At 37.7% G+C, this 11,284-nt stretch overlaps 1 protein-coding gene across 1 annotated transcript in view; it reads left to right on the top strand.

The window, feature by feature from the left end:
- Positions 1-10,832, top strand: part of LOC148131609 (vomeronasal type-2 receptor 26-like) — an 11,357-nt gene extending 525 nt beyond the window's left edge. Inside the window, exon 2 of the mRNA XM_087958807.1 lies at positions 9,919-10,832. Coding sequence (XP_087814933.1) covers positions 9,919-10,832 — 914 coding nt within the window. The remainder of the gene's footprint in view (positions 1-9,918) is intronic.
- The last annotated feature ends 452 nt before the right edge of the window (positions 10,833-11,284 follow it).

The following is an 11,284-nucleotide window of genomic DNA, read 5'->3' as shown; positions in this document are numbered from 1 at the left end:
AGGAAAACTTGATTGTCACACCCCCACTAGCAGTTAAAAGGAAGAAGCAGCTGCAAGCTCACATCTCTCTGAGAAGCACAGAGCCGAAGACACAAGCCGGAAGATGATGCATGAGACTTCATCGAAACATTGCCTAGATACTTCCAATCTTACGCGGGAGAAAACCCAAATAACCAAAGACACACACCAACGCGCCACACACACACACACACACACACACACACACACACACACACACACACATATATATATATATATATATATATATATATATATATATATATATATATATATATATATATATGGCATTCGGCTTTTTCGGGTATTTTCCCACGTCATTGTAGTTGTTCTTTTAAAGTTGTAGCAACGTTTCAGCAGAATCTCATCTGCCATCATCAGGCTTCTGTATAGTGTTCGTCTGTGAGTCAGACTTTTACAGTGGTTTCAGATTTAAATTTGGGCCAGCCTATTGCTGTGCCAGAATGGTTTTTTCTTCATCCTGATTGGTTGGGAGTCTTGGTCTCTGTTTATTGGTCTCGGAGTTTGCTGTGTTCTGCTTGATTGGTGTCTCTAATATCTTCTGTCTGTTTTTTGGCTCTTTTTGTATCTTGATTGGCTGGCAGCATTGTGTTACTTTATTGGAGGCCTTTAGTGCAGCTTGGCTTCGGGTAAATGGACGGCTATCATTAGTTAGGAAGCTGGGTTTCATCTGGGTGCCTGGTTGGGGTGTGTTTGAGCTGTAGGTATCAGTGGGGATCTGTTTGTGCCCAGGTGTTTGCCTGGCTTGTGGTGTGGAGATTTTTTTGTTTGTGAGTGCAGGCTTCCAAATGATTGACAGCCTGGTGGAATCATCTCTTCTATTCATGCTTTCTGGTCTTTTTTCAATCTCTATGGCTTCTCTGATGATTCTGTGGCTAGGGTTTTCTATAGTGGCTAGGGTTTTGGTGCCATTGAAGTTGATGCTATGACCTGTGGCTTCCATGTGTTGGACTAGTGAGGAAGTGTGTTCCAGCTTTTTGACTGCATTTTTGTGTTCATCCAGGCGGGTACTTATTCTTCTATTTGTCTGTCCAATGTATGTGGCTGGGCATGATGCACAGGGGACTTCGTATATGCCTTGGTTTTCCAGGTCAATTTTATCTTTGGGGTTGCTAAGGATGGCTGCTATTTTTCTGTCTGTTTTGAAGGCAGTCTTGATGTGATGTCTGTGTAGTACCTTACTAATTTTGTCTGTAGTACCTCTTATGTAGGGCAGGACAGCTGTTCCATAGGTCTGTTCATCTTCTGGGTCTCTATTATGTTTCAGTGTGTTTTTGTGGATCAAGCTGGTGATTTTGCTTTTGTGGAAGCCGTTGGCTGTCAGTACTTTAGTCAGGGTGCATAGTTCAGTCTTAATGTGTGTCTTGTCTGCCAGATGTTTGGTTCTGGTAATTAGTGTTTTAGCCATGGAGTTTATCTGTGCTGGGTGGTGGTGGGATTGGGCGTTGAGGTAGCGGTTGGTGTGTGTTTTCTTCTGGTATACGGTGTGTCCTAGTGTGCCATCTGTTTTTTTGTAGATTAGTACATCTAGGAATGGTAGAACTACCAAGGAACATCTGATGATGAAAACCCATTAAGGCTCCTTATGTTGGTGTTTATTTTTTGTTCCGTTTACATGCAGTATAAAAATCACATACCTTGAAGTGATGTTTTATGTATTTTTGCTTATCTTTCTTCATTCATCAATGTGAATTTTGAATTATAATAATTGAGTAGTAAAGTTGCTAAAACAAATCATACTATTTGAATTAATCACATCCTTCAATTGTCACAATCTGAATTCATGTTAAATCATAACTATCATCAATGATATTAATAAAATTTCTGAAACCAGGTCAAATAAACTATTACCAGAGATATTCTGTTATGGTTTTAAACTAAATTAAATACTATGGCTAATAATGTGTGTTTTTGTTGCTACAGTGGTTGGTCTTATTTTTTGGGTGATGTTCTGACTTAAAAAATAACCAGTTAATTTGAAATATATATTTGATTGATCTCTTCCAGCTGGATAATGTAAGACAACTCATAGATAGATAAATGAGTTAGATAGATGGGATAGATTGAGAAAGAGAAAAACAGAGAGAGAGCTAACATTCCATATATTAAGAATAGATAAAATATCAACACGAACATTGGAGCAACTTTAATCTTTTTCTCTGAATAAATTAATGAGAGAAATTGTTATTTTTGACAGTCTTCAATCAAAAGAAAAATATGTACAACTCTGAATGATTTGGGGAAAATCATGTAGACACCCAATGTGACAATAAAGGTATGCTTATGAGTATTAAAAGTGGTTCCTGTTTTTTATCCATATCCATATCCATTTCCATATACATATAGTGTGTGCATGTCTATGTGTATCTGTGTGTCCTGCCAACTTAGCAATTCAAAAGCATGTCAATGCAAGTAGATAAATAGGTGCCAGTTTAGTGGAAAAGAAACAATGTTCCATGCATCTACGGTGTGTAGTCATGCCAGCCACTTGACCAAGGAAGCATCTTCAGATAGAGCTGGCTCTTCATTTGTGAATCAAAGGTGAGCACCACCCCTTGGGTTGGTCATGATTGACAGGAGAAATTTTTACCTATATCTACCTAAAGCTTTACCTATAAATATACAAATTTGTTTTTCTGCATGTTTCTTTTCTTTGTCTTTTTGTCAGTCAGTCCTTCAGTGTACTACAGATTAGGAAAGCTGTGTCATAGAAAAGGGATGGGATTCAAATTTCTTAACAACCTGTTCTGTGGGTGTGGCCTAAATTTTGGGTGTGGCTTGATGCTCATGTGACTGGCTGGGCATGGTTTGCTGACTGGGCATGGCTTGGTGGTCATGTGACTGTCTGGGCATGGCTTGTATGTAAATATTATAAATATTTATATAAATATTGATTTTTTTATAAAATAAAGAGCAACTTCTATCCAAAATCAGGCAGAGTAGGCAGGCAGATTGAGTTGCTCACAGAATCACAGATTCACTTAGAGATCTGTGTTTCTGCCATCTGCTACCTGAATCTGCACTGAATAATAGAAGCTTCAGGCTCAGCTCTGCTTTTAAATTAGCTATAAAGTAAAACATCCAATGATTTCCTGCTTTCTAGCTAATCTAAATCTCCCAGCACATCAAAACGGCTGATGGTCGGGAAAAAAAGAGGAAAAATAGCAAGTTAGCAGGCAAGTTTGATGGCATGCATGTCAGGTAAGAAGTGAGTTGGTGAGGCGGGGCAGGGTGGGGCCAGCCAATGGTGTGATTTGCCTGTTGTCCTTCAGGTAGAACCCCACCCCTGGTGAGAGTAAATTTTGCATGCATGTGTAGACCATTTCCTAAAAACCTCAGCTGTGCTGCCTGGACAGCTGGCCAATGCTGTGAGAGGGTGCACAGCATCTGAAAATCCTCTTCTTTCCTGCTTTCTCAACCTCAGCTGTGCCACACAAAGCAGCTGAGCTTGAAAAAGCAGGAAGTAAAAGACAGCCAAGAGCCTGGGCAGGAGGCTGGGCGAAACAGAGCAGCAGACACCGAACCAGTTTTGGTGCTTGCTGCTCTTCGGAGCTACTGGTTGTATAGAACCGGGCCGAACCAGTAGCATCCCACTCCTGTCATATATCTCAGTACTACTTTTATCTAACTTTGTCTTGGTAATAATCTCTGAATGCCATTACTTCTGCCTTCTACACTATCTCTCTTTCATTCAGAAAGCATTGGAAAAGCAAAGCCCTCCCAAATGCAATTTCAGTGTATTTTTTTTTTCAGGCTCAGCTGGGTATTGGATAAGTCTTGCAGACAAGCCTCCACCATCCATCCATCAGAAAATCTTCCCAAAGCTTGCAGAAAAATGAAACACCAACTTTCTTTCAGCCCCAGCTGGGTACTGGATAAGTCTTGCAGACAAACTATATTACTCATAAGCTTGTTGGTGAAATTCTGAAGTTTATTTCAGCACTTCCAGTCCTGATAGGCAAAAACAGATATCCAGAATAAAGTTAGTGCTAAGAGCAACTGCCTCTCAGCGCTTCTTATGCCCTCTCCCCAGCCCCTCCCAGCTAGCCTGACATCTGCCAATTAACACACATCAAACACACATCCCCATGCCTCCTCCCCATGCCTATTTCCCAATGCCTACCCCTGCTTTTGCCTCTATTGTTCTGCTTGTCTGTTGGCTCTTAATTATGTTAAATCAGGATTCTAGATTGTCCGAATTTTGATTTCTGTCATTGTAGTGTCGAGCCTACCTTAGCCACTTCTAGGTTATCTACAAAGGTGAGAAACATTTCCTCCCTCCAATCGTTTACCAAATCAAAGTGTCCAGAGCCCAGTACTCAACAGAAATGAACTCAACAAGAATGAAGTGGTATATGGTTTCCTGCCTAAGCAGAGGGTTGGGCTAAAGACCTCCAAGGTGCCTTCAAACTCTGCTATTCTATTCTATTCTAACTTGGTGGTGTCCCATACACACCATGTCCATCAGAAGATTGCCTCACAACCCATCAGGAAAATCCTGCCATTCCCTTACAAGGGTGCTAACTTTCAGTTCCCAGATATATGATGTATGTATGTATGTATGTATGTATGTATGTATGTATGTATGTATGTATGTACAGTTTGACTTAATTTGGATGTTGGATTTCTCTCATTTACTGTGAGAGTAAAAGAGAAGAACAGATGTTTTTGGCTATGAGATCAGATTCAGGTCAGAGCTGAAGAAGCTTCTTGGATGAGAAGTGAAATGTCTTCAGAGAAAAACCAGAAAGTCCAGTTCCCTCTTGAAAAAGCATCTTTGGGAAAACCATGACCTAGATGACTGAGAATGTCCATAGTCATCATCATTAACAACAAATGTTCAACTCATCTAAAAACTAGCTTATGAAAATTTCCCAGGGACAGTCTATCTTCACTGGTTTCAGACAACTTATATATAAGTTCATGATGTGCTTTTAATGCAATTGTTTCAAAGAAGATGAATTCTAAAGATGACTTCCTCAGTCTCACTATAGGTAGTTCTTGTTAGGGATATACACCCTAGCAGAACGTGCAACAGCAGTCTAGGTAGGCAGGCAGATATGTGAGATAAACGTTATGCAGTTTACATTCAGTAAAACAGATACATTGTGTTAGTTAAATAGTTTATTCCAGTAAGAGTTATAGCATAGTCAAACAGTCCATATATCATTCACTAGCTCAGTCCGTCTGGGGATTATATCAGTTGCAAAGTCCAGTGTCGAAATAGAGGTCAGTAAACTTACATATATCAGTCCAGTAATATATCTCTTCGCAGTTAGAGATATGAAGAAATCAAACCTCCTTTCTTCTTTCCAAAATAGCAGGGAAAACACGCAGTTATCAAACCATCAAACCATCATCGTCAGCAAGCTATCCAGTAAAGCCAGGCAACAGTAACAGTAACAGTAAGCTAGTAAGCTCTCTTGCTCCCTCTTATGGCGATTTACAACTGCACCCAAAATTACATGCTTTACAGTTTAAAGTGACAGACACATTTAAACTAACTATCATAGTTTATATATATTATTTTACCCAAACTACGTTAGGTAACCATGTTATTCCTAACATTCTCCCCTTTTGGGTAATATAATAATATATATATATCTATTTACAACTTTAAACCATAGTTTTCACAATTTTCCTTATATTTTACTGGACCTTGGGCCTTTGTAAATTGATCAGCAATGTTTTCTTTAGTTATACAATATTCCAATCTTATTAAACCATTTTTTACAGATTGTCTTACATTCAAATATCTAAGATCAGTATGCTTAGATCTCGTTTTTACAGCAATATTTGTAGCCAACTGTATGGCTGCTTGATTGTCCTCATAAACTACAATGGAATCATTAACAGTTATTCCCATATCTAATAACAACTGTTTATACAGAATTAAATCAGTACATAATAAAGATAGACATGAAAATTCTGCTTCCATTGTGGACATACTTATGTGTTTCTGTCTAATTGATCTCCAACCAATCAGTGCTTTTCCTAATAGTATAGCCATACCTGAAGTTGATTTCCTAGTGTTTATGTCTGTTGCAAAACTTGCATCAGCATATGCACTTAAAATCAAATCATCTTTTGGCTCCAAATACAATGCATAGTGCATTGTCCTTTTAAGATACCTTAATATACTCTTTACCGCTTGCCAGTGTCGTTCAGTGGGTTCAGCGTTGAATCTTGCCAATTGATTAACGCCATAGCCAATATCTGGCCTTGACCAATTACTAATATACGATAAACTACCAATTAATGATTGATATATAGTCTTATCGAATTTTGAACTTTGAGCATCAGTGCGGCCAAATTCCTGACTCATTGGAGTTTTTGCCGGCTTACCAAGTTCCATTTTGTACGTTTTTAGCAATTGGTAAATTTTATCTTCTTGAGATATCTTATAGCCACTCTTGGTTTTATTTATTGTCAATCCTAAATATTGTTTTATCTCTCCTAATTGCTTTAATTTTATCCTCTTACCTAATAATGATATTATTTCAGTAGCTTCATTATTAGTTTTTGTAATTAAGGCAATATCATCTGTAAACAACAATAATAATGACACTGTTCCATTTGTCTCTCTCTTAAATAAACATGGATCAGCTAAACCTGCCTTAAACCCTATATTGTTTAGCTCTTTTACAATATATTGGTTCCATTCGTAACCAGATTGTTTTAATCCATAGAGACTCCTTTTAAGTTTCCAACAGTCATTATTATTTTTATCATCCTTAATACCTATTGGTTTCTTTAAGTATATAGTGTGCTGCAATGGTGCATGCAGATAGGCAGTTTCTACATCTAAACGATTTATGATATAGTTCTTTTTAGCTGCCCACACTAAAGCTGTTCTCAAGGTTGTTGCCTTTAAACTCGGTGCAAATACTTCATCATAATCACATGCAGTTTGATTAAATCCTTGAGCTACCAACCTAGCCTTATGGGTAACAGTCCCATTTTTACCTGCTTTTAATTTAAATATCCATTTGCAGCCAATGGACTTTTCACCTGGAGGTAATTTAACATTCTCATAAACATCCATTTGTTTTAATGAATTTAGTTCCTTCGCCATCGCTTTATGCCAATTTTCTTGATCCTTTGCAGGATACATTTTAAGTTCTTCAACAGTATTTGGAATTTTACTAACTTGGCAAACTACACTTGCTTGGTACCTGTCGGGTGGTCTGGTTCCATGTGTAGAACGTCTAGGTATTACAGGGCTTACAGGTGGACTTTCATGTACTACCTGTTCCTGGTTATCTATTTCTTACTGTTCTTCTATTTCTTCCTGTTCTGGTCCTATTTGCTCTTCCAGTACTTCCTCTTTAATTGTATTTTTCTTATTACTGATATGTTCTTTTGGTCTTTTGTAGGTTTCTATGATTACATCCTTACTTGAATCTTGCTCCAGTTTTTCCCATCCTACATGTTCCAGGAATTGTGCACTAGCACTACAGTAAACTCTAGATCTACCTTTTTCTCAGAATCTGTATGATTTGTCATTAGATTCATATCCTACAAAGAATAACTTTTTAGCCCTATGCTGACCCCTATGTCTTAGTTGTGTAGGGATATGCACCCATGCTGGTGCTCCAAATGTGTGCATGTAGCTTAAGTCAGGTTTTCTACCATGCCACCATGTGAATGGTAATTCACCTGTTGTTGAGTTAACAACATTATTCAATATATGATTACCACACATTATTGCTTCTCCCCACAAAGTTTCAGGTAATCCTGAATCCGACAACATAGTACGAGCCATTGCCTGTATTGTTTGGCCTCATCTTTCTATAAAGGCATTATGTTGTGGCCTATATGGTGCAGACTTTTCATGTTCAACACCTGCCATCCTCAGTCTATTTTGGAATTTATAATTTATAAATTCCGTACCATTATCAGTGATAAGAGTTACTAATTTCCTTTTAGTTTTTCTTTCTGCAAATTTCAGCCAATTAAAGAAATTCTGATATGTTTCCGTTTTACTCTTCATTAAATAACAGAAACCATATCTAGAATAGTGATCCATTATACTTAGTATGTAACGAGCACCTCCCACACTTGGTTTTTTAGGACCTATAATATCAGCAAATACGACCTCTAGAGGCTCTTTAGTTTTAAATCCATTAATTCTATTTGCTGGTATTACCTTGCTTTTTTCTTGACTGCAAGCATTGCAGTGCAAATACTTACTGCAAGGCTTCAGTTTTATACCTTCAGACAGTCCAACCGTTTGCTTAAGCATTTTAAAATTTATATGCCTAAACGTCTGTGTAACAAATGTATGCATTCATCATGAGGTTTAACATTATTATATACTGTGTTAGCTACCTCTGATTGTTTATCATTTAATACATACAATTCACCTTTTAAAGTTGCAGTCATTTTGTTACCTTCCTTTTATTTATTTATTTATTTATTTATTTATTTGATTTGCCAATTGTTTACAAGATAATAAGTATAAGAGTATACATAGTTGTGAATACATGAAATGGGTACATATATGAAAAATAAAAGAATAAGAGAAACAATAGGACAGGGACGGTAGGCACGTTGGTGCGCTTATGCACGCCCCCTACAGACCTCTTAGGAAAGGGGTGAGGTCAATAGTAGACAGTCTAAGGTTAAAGTTTTTGGGGTTTGGGGAAGAAACTACAGAGTCAGGTAGAGTATTCCAGACATTGACCACTCTATTGCTGAAGTCGTATTTACTGCAATCAAGTTTGGTGCGGTTTACTTTGAGTTTGTATCTATTGTGTGCTCTTGTGTTGTTATGGTTGAAGCTGAAGTATTCACTGACAGGTAGGACATTGCAATGTATGATTTTATATACCATGCTTAAGTCAGACCGAAGACGGCGTAATTCAAGGTTTTCTAGTTCTAGAATTTCAAGTCTGGTGGCATAAGGTATTCTACAACGAGTAGAGGAGTGGAGAACTCTTCTTGTGAAATATTTCTGGACTTTCTCAATTGTGCTAATATCAGATACGTAATGTGGATTCCAGACTGATGAACTGTATTCGAGTATTGGTCTAGCAAATGTTTTGTATGCTCTGGTTAGTAGTGTGATATTACCTATTTTCTATTATGCAATTTTCTCCCCTAAAGGTAATTACATAACCTAGTTTAACCAAAACTCTAACCGAAAGCAAATTAAACTTAAGTTGTGGTACATATAACATTTTTACATTTTCTTTTATGCAAGAACAATATGCTATACCTTGACCTTTAGCTTTCAGTTTCCAGCCATTAGCTAACGATATCTGTTGTGAACTCGTGGGCATCTTAACAAATCTTTTCTTATCTTTCGTTATGCAGTGCGATGCTCCACTATCTACAACCCATAAATTATTATTCACAGTTTCGTTGCTATACATGGCTAACTCTAAGCATTTTTCATTCTTTTGATGCCCTTTAGCATTCTGGCTGGGATTGTGGCTTTTTACTTTCTTGCAGAATCTAGCCAAATGTCCTTTTCCTCCACAATTAAAACATTTTCTAATTGTATAGGCTGTAGAATATATTTTCTCTTCTTGTGGTTCCCTTCTGAGTTGATCCCTTTCAAGCCTTCTCCTGGCTTCTTCAATTAATCTGCCAGTAATATCAATTAATGTGAGGTTATCTTTTGGCAGAACTTCAAGTGAAGTTACATAGTCGTCATAGCTCTCATCTAACGAAGACAAAATTATATAAACTTGATGTAGTTCTGTGAAGATAAGTTCTTTTTCATGCAGTTCCTGAAAAATTCTCTTCATAGTGTTTATATGAGTCAGCATGTCTCCATTCTTTTGAAGATGTGTTCTGAACAGCTTCCGTGTAAGATTTATATGTGCTCCTACACTGTCTCGAACATAAATCTTCTTTAAATTCTCCCAACAGAATTTTTTTCAGATGCAGTCCATTGTGAAAAGTGTCCAGATGACCAGTATTCCAATAAGGAGCGGAATCAGTGTGTCCCCAAAAGCATAAGCTTCTTATCCTATGAAGAATCATTGGGACTCATCCTGACTTTCCTTGCCATTGCTTTGTCCCTAACCACTGCCTTTATTCTGGGAATCTTCATTAAACACCAAGAAACTCCCATAGTCAAAGCCAACAACCGTGAACTCACCTATGTTCTCTTGGTTTCTCTCCTGTTTTCTTTCTTGACCTCCCTTCTATTCATCGGTCGCCCCATGAAAATGACCTGTCTCTTTCGACAAACCATATTCAGTATTGTTTTCTCTGTTGCAGTATCTTCTTTGCTGGCCAAGACTGTAATGGTGGTGGTGGCCTTCCTGGCTACAAAGCCAGGAAGCAGGATGAGGAAATGGCTGGGGAAGGGTCTGGCCCACTCGATTGTTTTATCCTGCTCTGGTATTCAAGTAGGCATCTGTATGACATGGCTGGGAATCTTTCCCTCGTTCCCAGATTCTGACTTTCATTCCCAGCCAGAACACATCCTGCTGCAGTGCAATGAAGGTTCAGTGACCATGTTCTACACTGCCCTTGGCTACATGGGTTTTCTGGCTGCCATCTGTTTCTTGGTGGCATTTCTGGCTCGAAATCTGCCAGGGACCTTCAATGAAGCCAAACTGATCACCTTCAGCATGCTGGTTTTCTGCAGTGTTTGGATCTCCTTTGTCCCCAGCTACCTGAGCACCAAAGGGAAATACATGGTGGCTGTGCAGATCTTCTCCATCTTGGCCTCCAGCCTAGGTTTATTGGGTTGTATTTTTGTTCCCAAGTGCTACATTATTACACTGAGACCTGACATAAACACCAAGAAACATCTGATGATGAAATCTCATTAAGGCTCCTTGTGTTGGTGTTCATTTTTGTTCAGTTTACATCCAGTGTAAAATCACATATCTTGAAGTAAAGTTTTATGTATTCTCACTTATTTTTCTTCATTCTGTGTGCATTTTGAATTATAATAATTGAGTAGTAATGTTGCTAAAACAATTCAAACTATTTCAATTAATCATATCTTTCAATTGTCACCGTCTGGATTCATGTTAAAGGATAACTATCATCAATGACATTAATAAAATTTCTGAAATCTGGCCGGATAAACTGTTACCAGAGATGTTCTGATATGGTTTTAGACTAAATTAAAGATTATGGATAATAATGTGTGTTTTTGTTGCTATATAGGTTGGTGTTATGTTTCATTTTCAGGGATGATGTTTTTTATTTATTTTGTGAAGCAATTATAAAATAACAGGTATAACTATAAACATACTTATGAATGCATGAAATGGAT

Source organism: Notechis scutatus, chromosome 2 (genome assembly GCF_049901735.1).
Source record: "Notechis scutatus isolate UNSWTSFEM ecotype Mainland chromosome 2, rNotScu1.2, whole genome shotgun sequence".
Lineage (NCBI taxonomy): Eukaryota > Metazoa > Chordata > Lepidosauria > Squamata > Elapidae > Notechis > Notechis scutatus.
This window is presented reverse-complemented; position numbering and strand designations above follow the sequence as displayed.